Source organism: Panicum virgatum, chromosome 3K (genome assembly GCF_016808335.1).
Source record: "Panicum virgatum strain AP13 chromosome 3K, P.virgatum_v5, whole genome shotgun sequence".
NCBI classification, from domain to species: domain Eukaryota; kingdom Viridiplantae; phylum Streptophyta; class Magnoliopsida; order Poales; family Poaceae; genus Panicum; species Panicum virgatum.
The window spans coordinates 33,438,456-33,455,298 of NC_053138.1; the positions used below are offsets into that span (position 1 = coordinate 33,438,456).

Sequence of the window (16,843 nt, forward strand, 5' to 3'; positions counted from 1 at the left end):
CCCCTCTCCCCTCCCCGCTCCACTCCCCCTCTTTTTCACGCGCCCCCTTCCCCCGCCGGAGTTGCGTTTCATTTGAATAGGCGAGCGGGGAAGCATCTCATAAACCACCCTCCGCTCCGCCGACCCGTCCCCAACCCTAGCCTCCCTCCCGCGCCGCCCCGACGTGACGCCGCCCGGACCTCGTGTGCTCCAGTGCGGCGGGGATTCGTTCGGGCCCGGATTGATTTCCTCTCTGCGTGGTAAGGAACCCTAACCGTCCTCTCTTTTGTCCGGACGAATCGCTCGTCTCGGTCCGCGGGACCGTCGCTTCGCTGCTACGCTTGAACCCGACTGTTTGTTTCTTCCAGTTCGTCGCGGATTTACTTTTGTCGAGTGAGTGGAGCGGTGCTAGTAGCGGTCACCCCGCCGCCCCTCCGTTTTTTTCCTTGTTTTGTTTGGGGATTTAACTGAATCCCCGTCACCCAGCTTTTAAGCTCGGGCCTGCGACATAGGTGTTGATTCCCGCAGTAGTTTTTTTTCCCTGGCGCGCGAGTTCTATGTTTGCCTGTATACTTTCTAGCATGGTGAAGTTATTCATATCAGGATTTGGTAGATGAATTGTTCATATCAGGATTTGGTAGATTAATATGCTCACCAAGTATTTGGAAGGGGATGGACAAGGGTTTAGGGCCCCTTCATCCTGATTTCTTTGAGTCCTGGAACTGCGGAACCGATCCAAACATTTCTGCTCAAGTGTTTCTGTTGTTGCAATAGCCCCCTTTTGGCAGTTTTCACTGTTGTTAATGTAGTTCATATATACGATTTGGCTCTTGGGTCAGTGTGAGCATGGTCTTATTTATGTTCTGTGATGCTCCTTGATCCATAATATGCCTTAGCGGCTGACATCATACGCCAAGTTTGCCTGGTCTATTCTGTAGATTTTAACTGAGACACAGGTTGTATGTGCATAGTGAAGGGTCTTTTGTCTTTTAGTCCAAACTCTGTATCTCCTTTCTTAATGTTGCCATCCTTTGGTCACTTTCATGATCTTGTTATGTCTATGCTAGGTGTATCAGTGTATTCATACAACTCCCATGTAGATATGTATCTTTGTTCTCTGTTCTCTGTTGACTGATTTAAATTATTTGCATTGGATGCTGATGCTGTTAGGGTAACCCTACAATATATTTATTTTGTAGTTTCTGAATTGTTGGTAGCTCTGTTCCAAAGTGCTCTTTTTCTTTTGTGTGTGGGTGTGCAATATTTAGGCTGTTGCATTTCTTTCATGTTTCTGCTCGTGTGATGTGCGGTTGTACCATGAATATTTGTTTTGGTGTAATACCTTCATCATCCATAGGCAGTGATGCTTTTCAGTTATTAGGTTTGAAAAGGTTTAATCACCTTCTGTTCATGTTTTTTATTCATGTTATCAGAATTGTATCATGATCATCTAGTTGTTTGGAGCATGTTTACCCTGCTTTAGCCTTTTCTGATCATTCATATGCATTATATGATTTAGTTGTTTTTAATGATTATATTGGTTGCTGATGAGGCTAAGCAATTTCTACATAAGGATATGTTGATTATCTTATGAATAATAGTATGCGCTTTAATAGTGTTTAAAATTTTGATATCTCACAATCATAGAGCACTTTTGTTAAATGAATTGTTTGGTTATTATATCTGGTGCGAACAATGTTATTGAGTGAAAAAGCATGAAGATAGATTTAACTGGCTCAGTGATGTGGTTCCATAGTAATCTGGACTGTTGACGTTTTCTGTTGTTTGTTGGTTTTCTGTGGTTCCTTGTTGACTGACAAATTCTGTTCCTTCGATGCAGGATAGGGCATTTGCTACAGCCATGGATATTACTCAAATTCTGCTAGCTGCTCAATCTCCGGATGCTAACCTTCGAACAGTAGCAGAAAGCAACCTCACACAGTTCCAGGAGCAGAATCTTCCAAACTTCCTCCTCTCCTTATCAGTGGAACTCTCGAATGATGAAAAACCCCCAGAGTCTAGAAGGCTTGCTGGTATTATCCTTAAGAATTCTTTGGATGCAAAGGATTCTGCAAAAAAGGAGCTATTGACTCAGCATTGGGTCAGTGTGGATCCTTCTATCAAATCGAAGATCAAGGACTCGTTGCTGGTAACACTAGGATCTTCGGTGCATGATGCAAGGCATACCTCATCACAAGTTATTGCCAAGGTTGCATCAATTGAGATCCCACGTCGAGAATGGCTAGACCTCATTGCCAAGTTATTGGGAAACATGACACTACCGGGTGCATCAGCTCCTTTGAAGCAAGCAACACTAGAGGCATTGGGGTATGTATGTGAGGAGATTTCTCCGCAGCACTTGGAGCAGGATCAAGTGAATGCTGTTCTCACTGCTGTGGTCCAGGGAATGAACCAGACAGAGCTCAGCCCTGAAGTCCGTCTTGCAGCAGTTAAAGCCCTTTATAATGCTCTTGACTTTGCTGAGAGTAATTTTGCAAATGAAATGGAGAGGAATTATATAATGAAGGTGGTTTGTGACACTGCTGTGTCTAAAGAAGTGGAGATCAGACAGGCTGCATTTGAATGCCTTGTTGCAATTGCATCCACGTATTATTCACACTTAGATTATTATATGCAAACCATATTCAACCTGACAGCTAATGCAGTGAAAGGAGATGAGGAACCGGTTGCACTTCAAGCTGTTGAGTTCTGGAGCGCTATTTGTGATGAAGAGATTGCTCTCCAAGATGAATATGAGGGATCTGATGATGGCAACTCTACTATACATTTTCGCTTTATTGAAAAGGCCCTTCCTTCACTTGTTCCGATGCTGCTAGAAACTCTGTTGAAGCAGGAGGAAGATCAAGACCAAGATGATAATGTCTGGAACATTTCTATGAGTGGTGGGACGTGCCTTGGACTCATTGCTAGAACTGTTGGTGATGCAATCGTCCCTCTGGTCATGCCATTTGTTCAGGCCAACATCACAAAGCCAGATTGGCATTGTCGTGAGGCAGCTACCTTTGCATTTGGTTCTATCCTAGAAGGCCCCTCTGTTGAAAAACTTGCTCCACTGGTCCAGGGTGGTCTTGATTTTTTGCTCAACACAATGAATGATTCAAATAGCCAGGTAAAAGATACTACTGCTTGGACGCTGGGGAGGGTATTTGAGCTCTTGCATTCTCCTGCTGGTGCAAACCCAATTATAAATAATTCAAACCTTCCTCGCATCATGGCTGTGTTGCTTGAGAGTAGTAAAGATGTTCCAAATGTGGCGGAGAAAGTCTGTGGAGCTATTTATTTTCTGGCCCAAGGTTATGAAGATGCAGAGTCCATGTCTTCTGTGCTCACACCTTATCTACCTAATGTCATTGCTGCTCTTCTTTCTGCTGCGGATCGTGCTGATACCACCCATTTCAGGCTTCGTGCTTCTGCTTATGAAGCACTGAATGAGATTGTTAGAGTCAGCAACGTACCTGAAACTTCAGGCATTATAGGGCAGCTACTGCAGGAGATCATGAGAAGATTAAACCTTACATTTGATCTCCATATACTTTCTTCTGGTGACAAAGAGAAGCAAAGCGACCTTCAGGCTTTGCTGTGTGGTGTACTCCAAGTCATCATCCAGAAACTGAGCAGCACAGATGCAAAGTCCATAATTGCCCAGACTGCTGATCAGCTGATGACTCTGTTTCTGCGGGTCTTTGCCTGCCACAGTTCTACTGTGCATGAAGAAGCTATGCTTGCTATTGGTGCTCTTGCCTATGCTACTGGTCCAGATTTTGTGAAATACATGCCTAACTTCTTCACGTACCTGGAAGCTGGCTTGCAGAATTATGAAGAGTACCAAGTGTGCTCCATCTCTGTAGGAGTGGTGGGTGATATTTGCCGTGCCTTGGAAGATAAAATTCTGCCTTTCTGTGATCGAATTATGACTGTTCTTCTTAAGGATCTATCAAACTCTATGCTCAATCGGTCTGTGAAGCCTCCGATTTTCTCATGCTTTGGAGATATAGCGCTTGCTATTGGTGAGAATTTTGAGAAATACCTGCCATATGCTATGCCTATGCTTCAGGGAGCTGCTGAACTCCTTGGTACACTTGATCAGAGTGATGATGATATGGTTGATTATGGCAACCAGCTCAGAAGGGGGATTTTTGAGGCGTACTCTGGTATACTCCAGGGTATCAAGGGCCCAAAAGCACAGTTGATGATCCCATACGCAACCCATCTACTGCAGTTCACTGAAGCTATCTTCAGAGATAGGAGCAGGTGTGCTTCATTTACATTGCAATTTCTATTATATTTGTTTTTTACCCGTTCCTGACAGTAGTATTTGTATCAATGCCATTAGGGATGATAGTGTGACGAAGGCTGCAGTTGCTGTCCTCGGGGATCTTGCTGACACACTTGGCGCGAGCTCAAAGGATCTGTTCCAGACCCACCTCTTCCATGCTGAGTTCTTGAGAGAGTGCCTTGACTTGGACGATGAAGTTCGGGAGACTGCGTCATGGGCTCAGGGGATGATAAACCAAGCGGTGGTCTCTTAATGTGAGACGGTTTTGTTTTGTTGGCTATGGGAGGTTTCTTTTGTGGCCGTGCCAAGTCCATTTGCCACAGGTGAACGAAAGGATACCAATATATATGTAGCGTCAGTCGTAGGATCCTTGTCGTAGGCATTTCTGCGTTGTCGTTGCTCTGTCAGGCCGTTGTGTGTCTAATTAGACTGGGTGGATTCTGTCAGTGGATGTCTTGAACAGCCAAACTTGGTTCGGTTATTCTATTGCTGGTATTATCATTTTTTATGTTCGGCAGATTAAGTTTTGGGGGAAGGTTTTAGGCTGTCTGTTTGCCGTGCGGTGTTCATGTCATCTGCATCTGTTCCAGATGATTTCCATCTCAGCCTAACCGTTGGTTATGTGGAATATTGTTTCCTGTTGGTTAATTTGTCAGTTATTCATGGTAGATAAATGTAATTTGAATGAATTCAAATGCACCTGGGCTAACGTTTTTACCCTTTTTTATCGTTAGTTCGAACGTCCTGCTGCTACTATCGTGCCACGCGGCGATGGCTTGGCCACTTCTATGGTGCTCCTCGGTCCTCGCGACGGACCGACGGTGCTGGATGTGTGGACCCTAACCTCTCCCATCCCGATGTCTGTTAACTTCACTGCACTTTGTTGGGAACACATTTGTAGTACTCCTAACCTTTGTTAATTGCATCCATTAAAAAAAACCTTTGTCGATTCCAGAAATTTCAATGAACAGAAAACCACAAATTGCAACGGAGTAATCTAGTTCTGAAATGGGCATCTACGACCTTTATTTCATCAGTTTAGCACATCGCGAGTCTGATCTGGGTCCTGTTTGATTTGTGCTATGCTAGAAACTGTAGTAACTTTGATCAATAATTAAGGGTATTAAATAATGACAGTTTACAAAACTAACTTCAGAACCTCTGCGCTAGAAACCGTAAAGAATCTAATAAGATTTTTGACCGCGTGATTCGAGAATGGTTACTGTAGCCCATCATCGATTAATTACCGTCATTAAATTCGTCGTGAAAAGTTACACTCATCCCTAGAGAGATTTTACAAATAAACTTCATTTAGTACTTTATGTATATAAAAAAATTCATGCTAGGAAGTAGCGTGGAGAAACCAAATGCGCCTGGCCACACGCTGCAGTAGCTTGTATTGTTCGTATGGACACGATGGACAGAAACTTTACAGGACAAAACAAATGAATACCAGAAAACGGAGAAAAAAATTTACAAAATCAACCTGTCTTCTCAACTACACAGCAGTTTCCAGGTGCATTTGAACGGGATCCTGTTCTCGGAATTTCAGGATTTGAAACGACCTGGATGAAATCCTTGCAAACAAAACATTCCCATTCCATGTCTTCAGTTTCAGTTGACCTCCGTGGAGATGATCTCCTGCTCCGCCCACCACAGCGGCGACAACTTCGGGGTAGCCGCGTCGGGCGGCATGGCGGTGATCTCCCTCAGCCGCCTGGCGACCTCCGGCATCGTCAGCCGCCGCCTGGGCTCGCGGTCGGTGCAGCCCCTGATGACGCCGTCCAGCCGGTCCACGGTGGCGGCGTGGAAGGACCTCCGCAGCGCGGGGTCCATCACGTCCCTGAGCTGCCGCTCCCCTCTCAGGTACCCCGCCGCCCAGCCCTCCAGCAGGCCGCCCCCCGACGCCGTGAACCGGCCGGTCATGGTCTCCAGCAGCACCATCCCGTAGCTGTACACCACGCTCTCCCTGTCCGCCAGCGCCGGGGACAGGGACGGCAGGCTCGCCTCCTCCCGGTCCCGGGGCTCGTCGCAGAAGAAGACGTCGGAGATCTTGGCGGCGAAATCGTCGGTCAGGCAGATGGTGGACGTGTCCAGCGTGCGCAGGATCTCCGGCGGGCTCAGCTGGTGCATGTGCTCCAGGCAGTAGGCGACGCCCACAGCCACCCGCAGGCGCGTCGGCCAGTCCAGGTGGCCGTCTTCTCTGACTGCAGGTGCAGGGCAGACAGCATCAGTGTCAGACACTTTTACTGTGAAATTTCATGCACATATGGCTTGTCAATGGTTCTGAAATTGTTACTGTTCTAGTGCAGTGATTCTGCTCCATTACCGTGGAGATGCTCGAAGAGTGTGCCGTTCGGAGCGTACTCGAACACCATCATCCTGGTGAAGGGCTGTTCTTCCTGGCAGTAGCCCAGCAGGTTCACGAAGTTCTTGTGGTTGACTCTGGACAAGCTTGCTATCTGAAGTAAAACACTAGTTGCCATTAGTGTAGTATGGAAAGGTTTACATTAGTACAGTTGCCATTAGCATGGAAATATTCACATTAGTACCTGCCCTTGCCATAATTACGGAAAGATTCACATTAGTACCTGCCCTTAATGTCAATTTGTTTGTTTTATGGTGAGTCTTCAGAGCAAATTGCATTGGACAGTACAGTTTCAGAGTAGCATTATTATTTCCCACCTTCTTCCTGAACTGTGTTTCGCAGCGCTTGGACCATTCTTTGGCAGAGTTCTTGGTCGTCGACACCACCGCGATCTCGACGCCGCTTGACAGCGTCCCCTTGTACACCATGTAATCCGACAAGGAGCCGATGATGTTGCTGAAGTCCTCGCAGGCGAGCTCAAGCTCCGATCTCTTCAGCGATGGCACACCTGCAGGTTGAAACATCTGTCAAGCATCTCCAAGAAGCGGAATGTGCACGGCCAGTGAAGGTCGGTCCGGTCGTTAACAACTTTAGATGGTGTCAGGGATGAAGGGGACCACCTGTGACAAATGCTTTCTGTAGCTGCCCGCTGAGGCCGGTCGCCCACGGCCTTACGGTGACCACCTTGCTGGACCGGCAGCACAGGACGAAGAGCGCCACCGACACCGCCGCGAGGAGGGAGGCCCCTGCCGCGGCGATGACATAGGCAGGCCTGCGAACATGACCAGAGTGCCCCGCTCCAGGCACAACTCCGGCAACTACCGGCTTACTACCGGTGCCTGACGGCGGCTGTGGGGGCAGTGCGATGCTGTGTGAAGGATTTCCATCATGCGCGGGCAGCGGCAAAGGCTTGGAAGGTGCCGGAGCAGGCGATGGGGGAAAGCTCATCGGCGGCGAAACCTTCGGTGTCCACGGCCACGGTGGCCATTGCGGATACTGCGGCGTGAACGTCGACGGCGGGCTCTGAAAACCGCCTCGGCCGGCTGGAGGATTATTGTTGGTGAAACCCGGCCATGCCGCCTTGTTGCTGAAATATCCAGACCAGTACTTGTTCTGCTGCTCCTGCAGAATTTTTCGTGTACGGTCGCCATGGATTATCCTGCCAATAATTGGAATGGAGATAAAAGGAGTGAGCAGAAGAGGCGAAGAACAATCGGACAAGAGATGGTGTACCATCGTATCCGGGGCTGCTGCTTCGTGGTTCAGCTCAGTTTCTTTCTGACAGCCAGCCAATGCATGATTCCAAGCTCAACTTTGGTCCATCTACCAGTCTACGTACAATTTGCGCAGCGCGATGATGCAGGAAGAAGGTAGCTGGATAGGTGTGCCAAATATTTGTGGACAACGTTAGGTGATCTGCATGGATTTTTGGTCTCCGTTTTCACTTTTCAGGTGGAAAGTGGAGGCTCGGTACTGAAGATGTGTCATCGACTACATGGATGGAGTCAAGCTAATACTGTATGATGCTACCGCCTTTCCGAATTCTATCGGCATCAGATCAATCATGAACAATTAAATTATTCGAGGCACGCAAACAGTTTAGGAAAGGGAATGGCCCCAAGAAGACAAGAACAATTGTGGCTCCTCAGGATCGGTTGGGAGATCTCACCTGGCTTCGGAGTCGGAGCCGATACCTTCCTCTGGGTTCAGAGTTCCTACAACCAGTTAGAATTAGCACCGGCGAAGCATGTATCCGTTTCTCAAGATGTGAACTGAGCATCATAGAATCATGCCCAATTACCTTGCTCACATTGCAAAACCGACGCACGGAGGAGTAAATAAATCAGAAGAAAAGAAGAAGCAGAGAGACAAGCAGTCACAAACCTTGTCCGGCGTCGTTGCAGCTGCCGAGATCAGTGAGCATGGAGACCATCAGTACCAGCAGCAGCGGGACACCCACCACCCGCTGCCGGCGGCGGCGGCGCAGCTCCTCCATGGACGCCCGACGAAACGCTCCACGAACCGACACGGGGACGAGCGCACGCGCACTGATCGTGGAAGGCACGCACCCTTTTCAGCAGGTCATGCAAAGACACAGCAGAGATCGAGAGCCAGAGGTGGAGGTCGCTGGCCGTCTCCAACTCGGCTAGCTAGCTAGCGTCTCAGTGGGAAGTAGAGACCGGAGAGGAAGGGCGCCACGCACCAGTCCGATATGGTGGGGGAGCAGGCCTGGGAAGACGGCCACGCGGAGGCCGGAGGGGGTGGAGGTGGAGATGATTTGGGATGACCACTGGCCACTGCGGCACAAGAGCAGTTCGGCTGTCCACGGAGCCCGAGCACAAGAGCAGGGCCACACGGGCCACACCACACCACACCGGCCGCCGCGCCGCAATTAATCCCCGCTTGGCCCGATGCCCCGACCCGACGTACGTGCCGACCGGTGAACGGGCACGCCCGAAGCAACGGCTTCGTCGAGACTCGAGAGTCGCGAGGTCAAAACTAACATACTACTAGAAACTTCAGACGCGGCCTTGCCGCGCCCAACTAGAGTCAACTAATGGGGGCTAGTATGTTTCTTCAAAGCCATGTTGGTTTTTCATCTTATAAGCTATCACTGCACCTTCGAACATCAACAAATCAATAGATTGAAGTATACCAAAGATGAAAAGTAGGTCATCAACATTATAAATCCAACTTGAGTACATAAATATTTTATTTTTACACAGGATATTAAAGGGTGATAAGTTGAAATTCTGTTTCCACTTATCACCCTTTATTATCCCTTGTGAAAAAAATCTATTAGCTGTCATATGAAATATGATATGTAGACGACAAATTAACACCACACCATAAACTTAAACATCCAAGGTATTCCCTACTTGAGACTGGCACTTCGATGGAGTCGCATATTTGTTCTGTTATCTTAGCATGAGGCTCCCAAATTGTCGGTCCAACTTTTGCTCTTTTCTTCTGCACACGTAGTGTCTGCATTATTATATAGCTATTGATAGAGAAAACCTCTATTATCCAGAAGAATCTCATTTTGCTGAAAGTTTAAGGAGCACCTAACAGAGTACTCCCCTGTTTGAAATGGAAAATTAAGGGAATTGAAATAAGTTTCAAACGTGAATCAAGGAGATAGCCAATTGGTTTAGAGATTGTCTTATCTGAAACGTAAATGTGTGTGTCAAAATGTACTACAACTGAAGAATAATGAATTTTTGTACACCATAAGACAAGATTGTCTTATCTTTGTACACTCAGGACACGGAAGCATAGCTTCTCACAAAACGACTTTGTTGGGTCTGCAAGTTCAAGAGTCAAGCTGGATAATCTCTAGTGAAAGATTGCAGAATGCATTCAAACTATATGGCAGCTATAACGAGCATAACTTTCTGATGTCGTCTGCTAACATTTAACTTGTCAAAGCTCCTAATAAACTTCTTCTATCTATCATTTTTTGAAAGGTTCTCCTACCTATTTGATAGTTCTTCTGTACAACATTATGGCAAGAGCAAACTTGCATGCACCTAGAATCTGGTTGCAGTTCATCACTCTAGGTAATCTTTGCATATAGAATTCCTGAGAACTGATTTGCCCCCTTTTTTTTTACTTTGAACTGAACTAAGTGCAAGAATCGATTAATTTGATTGGTTACCTGATCCTTTGCAAAGAGTTAATTACTCATGGTTGAGGATTCTGTCCAGGATCTTACGATCGCGGAAGGTAGAATTACGTGTTCTTGAGAATTTGAACAACATGTTTCTCCCAAGCTTGCCGCCTTTGTTCTCCTAGATGCTAGGTGACTCCACAGATACAGTACAGGCTCATTTGGCGCAGTGACATGCTCATGGTAATGTCATTGGTGTCTTAGATTGCTGAATTACAGTGAACTGCAGTAGCCTGCTTTCCTTGTTGCCTGGCAGCTCATGATATTGCGGTCGAAGTGCTAGTCAACAGGCTGTCCCTCTTGGCTCTAGTGTCGGCTTGCAGTTGCCGTTTCACACCATTCTGAACTGCACAAATAGAGTTAATCACATCACGGTTTAATTTTCTTGCAAGTACAAACATGGAATTGACAACACTTAATGCATGGTATTGCGTGAACAGGACTGTGCAGCTTGCTGTGTAAGGCGCTGGATATTTTGTCGAATACTTTGCAAGCAGCAGAGACGATGCGTCTATGTTTGCGCTTCCAATTGCTCGCCAACTTGGCGATGGATGGTGCCGGCAGTAGAGGCAGGGCAAACAATCACCCTACTAGCACTACTAGCACTTGCTATGGTGTCCGAGAAGGCAAGATGGAGGAGGCTGACCCTCTGATAAGCGATTTGGAGCTGGACTTTGATGTAGCACTACTAGCACATAATCAGGCTAGCTTGCACTTGTTGCGCATAAATACACTGCGAGGAACATGGGGTACGAGAATCAGTAACTTCAGGCTTCATAAGAAAATCATCGAGCATATGTTGTGCATCACCTGTGTTGACATCAACTCAACCGGTGCAGCGCTTGCCTACACGCGTGAGGACTAATTGATGGTGCACCAGTGAGTCAGTGACCAGGCACCTCTCCCGCGGGGTGACTTCTCCACTCTTCCTTTGTGTCGCTCCCAGCCGCCATCTCCTTGCCCGTCGTCTAGACTGTCGCGGAAGATGGAGTACCTCAACTGCGCGCCGGCGAGTAGAAACTCTAGCTGTCGGGATTCTTCGAATCGAATCCAACCTGTGCGGCGTTGGAACACAGCTTCATCGCCAATGGAGATGCCACGGAGATGATGAGGGAAGGAAACGAGTAGAGAGGAGGAAAGCTGTCGCGCTACCGGCAGGGAACCAGGGAACGACCGGAGACGACGCCACGAGCCCACGAGGGAGAGAGGAGTGGCGGGGAAGAAACATCTCGGGCTGCCTGCGGCTAGCGGCGCTAGAGTAGAAGGCAACGACCGAACACGGAGCTTCAAGAGGCTGAGACCCGCCCGCGCTGCTTTGGCCGTAGATGGATGATCCAAAGGTCGAGATTTGTAGGTGACGTGGCCCAATGAGAGGCGTGAGACTGGGTCACTCCCTCCTCCGTGCTTGAAAAGAATATTGTTTTAAACAAAATTTGAATCAAATATTGAAAATATCATGAATAATTTTTAAGTCGTTTAGTTTTAAAATACAAAAATCATATGACTAGATTTGTCTTTTCATAAAAGTATAAATATATAACTTTGTGATAAATATTTTTATAAAAATAAGAAGTCAAAATTAAGCTTCGTAGACCGTGTCGCTGTTCAAAACGATATTCTTTACGAGTACGAGGGAGTACTAGATATAGCACCAGAAGAGTAAATTGTAGATATGGCTAGGGGACTGCAGGTAATGTCTTTGCGGTTGGTGTGCTTCGAATCACCCAGTCAGGATTATAATCCGCATCCTTAAATAAAAAGGATTATAATCCGCGGATTGTAACTTTCTAGAGGAATTCTAGCTACACCATTTAAGATTTAAGATACTATTAGCAAAGGCCAATTATAACTTTCCAAAGGAAATCTAGCTACACCATTTGAAAAGTTAGCTAGAATGATACTCATGATTAAAGTCTTTGTTATCTATTTCCTATCCAGTGAAATTTTATGGCTCTTGTTTGTGGGCCACGAATAAAAAAAATGTGTTGACTCCACACGATGTATTGATGATCAAAATTTGCACGAGACCGCAATCCATTGGGCAAAACTGGCCAGGCTAGTTTTGCATAGAGGTCAGGCTGGTTTCACATAGGGGCTAGGCCGGTTTCACATAGTAATGCGACAGGTTGGTCTTCTCGAGTCTGAATAAGATTAGGAGATTCTTACAGAATTTGCTTGTAAATTAAGTCTAAATGATGCAAAACCACTCCACGCCGTAGCTCTCTATAGGAGGGAACATGGCCGGTTGAGGTTGTCTAATCTAGTAATCTATCAAACACAAACAAATCCACTATTTTTCACTACTACAAAAATAGTTTGCAGAAGCGGGCATTTTAGGGACGGATGCGCTACCCGCCCTACTTCTCGCAGTTACAAATGCTATTTGTAGGTGCGGATAACGTACCTACCCTTAGAAATGGATTTGTAGGGGCGGGTGAGGGTTTACCCGCCCCTAGAAATCGATTTAAGAAACAAAAAAGCGGGCCTGCTAGCCACCGCGAGCTGCCCTGAGCCGTCGCCGCCGCACGCGCCGCCGCTTGTATCTCTGGCCGCTGCTGCTTGGAGCTGTTGACGCTCCGGCCGCACGCCGCACCCCTCCTAAAGATGGTCGCCCGCCCCTAAAGATGTATTTTAGGGGCGGTCCGTTTCTTTATAGGAATGGTCAAATTTTGACCCTCCACTAAAAACAGATAGGACATTCCTACAAATCATTTTATAGTAGTATTTATCATTCCCATACTTTTCAACCTCATACTTGTTGTTAGTTCTTGGTTCGTCTTTACTGTGTTTGAAGATATTCCGGGGACCTGCAGATCCTAGAGCGATCCTAGTAGGTGTGCTTGCCACGATTGGATCCTTACTGGGAGAGCGTTAATAGGTTTTCATGGTTTCCCAAGCTGTCCAAGTCGGTTTGCGCAAGGACACTAGCTACGAGGAATCAGTTTACTATCCGGGCATTGTAGCATTTCGGTACGTGACCAGATTGCGTCAGCACAACCCATAGTAGCACTTGTTGTTTATATCTTCATCAAGCTGTATGTCCATTGACGACATGTTAGTACAAAAGGTCGGTTTATTGCTTTGCTCAACCTCTTGACCCACAGTCTATAATCTTTCTAAATACCTTCACTTTTCATGTGCCTTCATGATATGCCACTGAGCACATAAAAAAGGTATCATATATGCTCTTGCGCTTTGCCCGTGACACATTGTTTGCGACGAGAGGGTGTACGTGTGTGCATGCCTGATATATATGATGCCTCCTTGTCTATCAATCGGAACGATCTTAATTCTCTTGCTGCCGACAGTACAGCAGGAGGATCATCCTGTCTGTGACCGTGAGTGAGACAGCGGGCCGGCCGCCGGGAGAGAGCGGCCGACGATGGAGGAGGGGATGGGTCGACGGGTGATTGGTCTCCCTCGTTGGCGGAGCGGAGATATCAATCGTCGACGGACGGAAAAGGGACGGTAGCTAGGGTAGAGTAGCGCGTTGCGACCCGCGCCTGATGCTTCGGGTGGTGCCGCTGGTTAGATGGCCATCGCTCGCCTACCCGCGCCCGCTCTGCCGCCGCATGCTAGTTAAATCCGATCCGTCACCGGAGTCTTCCTGATAGGATCGACGCAGACAAGCTTAATTATTGGATCGATGGCAAGCAACCAGGGCGAGCTAATAGCAATTTAAGCAACCAGCGCTGGTACCTATTGGGTACTTGGACTAGTGTTAGACTCGGTGCGTGCATGTGAAAGTACATGCATGTGCATGTACACATTAGTAGTTAATTAATTGGACAGCAGATCGACACAAGATAAGCTCATCATGTTCTTGCATTGAAGCCTATATATGTTGTCCTTTGCCACACAGCAGATGAGATGAAGAGTTCAGTAGGGCGTATGATATTCTCGTTTAATTAGTTGTTCATCCGCGTCCTCAGATTAGGTTTGGTACTGCAAAAGAGCGAGCAGGCTCACAGATGATCTGGAAGCTAGATGGAGCTAAATTACTCATGGCCATTGTTTGTTGTTAACTCTGATCCGATTATCTAGGGGTGCAAATGGATAATCCTTAGGGGCACCTCCAACCCTCTTTAGTTCAAAATATTATATTAGTTTTCCATAATAGAATTTTATTTTAAAAAGGGTGTGTCTCCAGATCAGTCGCCTGATATTTGCATTATCTCTCAATCACTCACCCTAGCCGTAGATTTCCTATCCAACGGCAATCTGACCAGGTGAGGGCGGGAGGCACGGCGGGGGCTCGTCCGGCTCTGACACCATCCCCTGCTCCTCCGCCCCCTCCTGATTCCGCGGCGAGAGGGCCTGGACAGCAACCGCCCCCCTCCCTGACTCCCCCACCCGTGTCGCTGGAAAAAGAGACGGAAACAATAGAGTGGTGATGTTCTTTCGAGAAGGGCAGAGGTGGACGGTCAAAAGCACAGCAACAGACACACAGACCCGTTAATATGAATCAGGCAAGTACAGCGGGGTCCGATAGGCTGGAATACAAAAAAAAAATCTCGTTAATCCATCTCTGATCGGATGGAGCAGGGTGTCGATTGAGACATAAACAGAATTTCAATCAGTTGATATGGAGCAAATCTGTTTTAAAAAATAGTGCAAAATTTTGAACTAAAAAGATTGGAGGTGCCCGGGTTACCCATTGGCACCCCCTACAATTATCAGATCTACTCTAATTTCTTAATTGTGTTTAGGATCGATGGATGGAGGCTACATATGGCGTTGCGGTCCATCATATCGACTTGTTTTGTGGCATGTGCTTTTTGCTCACCTAACGGAGAAGTGAAGCCGCACCAACTCGACGGTGTCCTTTCATCCTTTTGTGTGGCTGCGTTCCACCTTGCTTGCCGATCAGAATGTTCTTCTCTGAGCAACACACACACACACACATATATATATATATAATCTTTGGCTAGCACTAAAGCATGCATGACGAATCTAATGAGGCTTTTGACCGCATGATTAAAAGATGATTATTGTAGCATCACTGTAGTCAATTATCGATTAATTACCTTTATTAGATTCGTCACGAAAAATTATATTCATTCATGAAGAGATTTTGTATATAGACTTTATTTAGCCCGCAATGTATACAAGATTTTTTTTAGAATTTTGTTTCTAGAAGGGAAACCAAACTGGGCTTGAAAAGACTAAAAGACAGAGGCCCGGCCCGCCCCTACACCAGTAGAGTTTCTGAAGAGGTCATTGATGGACGGACAAGACCAGCATACCTAATTAATAAATTGTTGTTATCTTCTACTCTCCTTTTATGGATTGGATCGACACATCATACATGGATTTTTTTAAGGTCTTTAATTTGGTCAATTGGTCTCAAGAAAATGCTGCAATTTCTCCCATATAATCTCAGGAAACTGTTCTACCTCTACCACACGTTTTGGTATGTGAAACTTCGTATGAGCTAATAATGTAAATCCCCCCGCACTACGTGAAAACTCAAAATAAGTAACACGGCATTGGTAACGGACTTATAAAGCCTGTTACAAGCTATGTCAACAGTAACGGACTTTAATAAACACACGTTACATGTGTCTAGTTACCCTAAGCATGTGCTGAACATAATACGAGGATGTTTGTGCATTTTCAAAGTCAATTAAAGTACCGAAGAAATCAATTAAATACACTAGCTACGACAAAGATGGGGAGGTAAACTAAAGTCTTGTTTGGTAATAATGCTCAGGCTGTTCCATCTCATGAGAGTCGGTGAAGTAAAAAAAAACTACCCCCTACGTATTGTAAAGAAGTCGTTTCGGACATTGACACGGTCTCTAAAAATAACTTTGATTGCTATAAAAATTATAAATATAGTCAATATATACTTTTACAGAACTATATTTCAAGATGAATCTACTTATATCGCTTTTATATTTTCAAAGTCAACCCAAAATAATTTATTTATAGTCAAAGTTTAAAATGTTTGACTTAAAAGAAACACAAAACAACTTTATTTACAATATGGAGGGAGTACCTCATCATCTTCTTGCTCATTAATTTTGAGTACTGACTTTTGCTAAAATGTGAAAGATTCTCTAGATGATGGAGCCGTATTTGGAGTAGAAGCCTTATCGGCCTGTTTGCAGAGTTTCGAAGCTAAATCTACAGGTAACTTATTGTTTTTTCCCGTCCACATCGCTCTTCCTGGGGCGGCTCGGGCGGACTTGCCCGAGCGCCGCTGCGCCCCAACCCACGCCCCTGCCCATCTCACCGCTGCCTAAGCGGCTGCCGGAAGCCCGTGCGGTTTTAATGAAGGCGGCGACGGGGCTCCACCTTCTCCTCGTTCTCTCCTTCCCTCCCCTCAACCTCTTTTGGTAACTTGCCATGCATGGTGGAGTGGCCGACTCCGGCGTCCCGCAGCCGGATCCGCCTCCCGGACGGCCGGATCCACGCCCTATGCTGCCAGATCTCGCCTCCTCGGGCCTTAGCGCGATTGGGGGCGGTGGTGGTGGCGGAGCCCGCCACTACTAGAAAAATCTTATTGGAGGTGGGCAAAATCTCT

At 46.6% G+C, this 16,843-nt stretch overlaps 2 protein-coding genes and 1 long non-coding RNA gene across 6 annotated transcripts; 2 read left to right on the forward strand and 1 right to left on the reverse strand.

Moving 5' to 3' along the window:
- Window positions 1-4,874, forward strand: LOC120699056 (importin subunit beta-1-like). The gene is made up of 3 exons (XM_039982924.1): window positions 1-239; window positions 1,820-4,251; window positions 4,334-4,874. Exons 2-3 carry the CDS (start codon window positions 1,841-1,843, stop codon window positions 4,527-4,529), a joined length of 2,607 nt encoding a protein of 868 aa, XP_039838858.1. The 5' UTR covers window positions 1-239; window positions 1,820-1,840; the 3' UTR covers window positions 4,530-4,874.
- A 708-nt stretch (window positions 4,875-5,582) lies between these two features.
- Window positions 5,583-9,002, reverse strand: LOC120699057 (inactive receptor-like serine/threonine-protein kinase At2g40270). Of its 3 annotated transcripts, none has more exons than XM_039982927.1 (6): window positions 8,529-9,002; window positions 8,314-8,359; window positions 7,265-7,803; window positions 6,962-7,152; window positions 6,606-6,738; window positions 5,583-6,483 (listed from the first exon to the last, which is right to left on the reverse strand). In XM_039982927.1, exons 1-6 carry the CDS (start codon window positions 8,638-8,640, stop codon window positions 5,891-5,893), a joined length of 1,614 nt encoding a protein of 537 aa, XP_039838861.1. In that variant the 5' UTR covers window positions 8,641-9,002; the 3' UTR covers window positions 5,583-5,890. The 3 variants fall into 3 exon arrangements, with proteins under 3 accessions (XP_039838861.1, XP_039838860.1, XP_039838859.1); XM_039982926.1 differs by having other exon boundaries at window positions 5,632-6,483; window positions 6,868-7,152; window positions 8,529-9,000; XM_039982925.1 differs by having other exon boundaries at window positions 5,632-6,483; window positions 6,829-7,152; window positions 8,529-9,000.
- On the forward strand, window positions 6,368-6,902 carry LOC120699058. 2 transcript variants are annotated; one of them, XR_005685179.1, is made up of 2 exons: window positions 6,368-6,511; window positions 6,589-6,902. It is a non-coding gene; the product is annotated as an uncharacterized LOC120699058 (long non-coding RNA). The 2 variants fall into 2 exon arrangements; XR_005685180.1 differs by having other exon boundaries at window positions 6,372-6,511; window positions 6,584-6,902.
- Window positions 9,003-16,843: the final 7,841 nt, after the last annotated feature.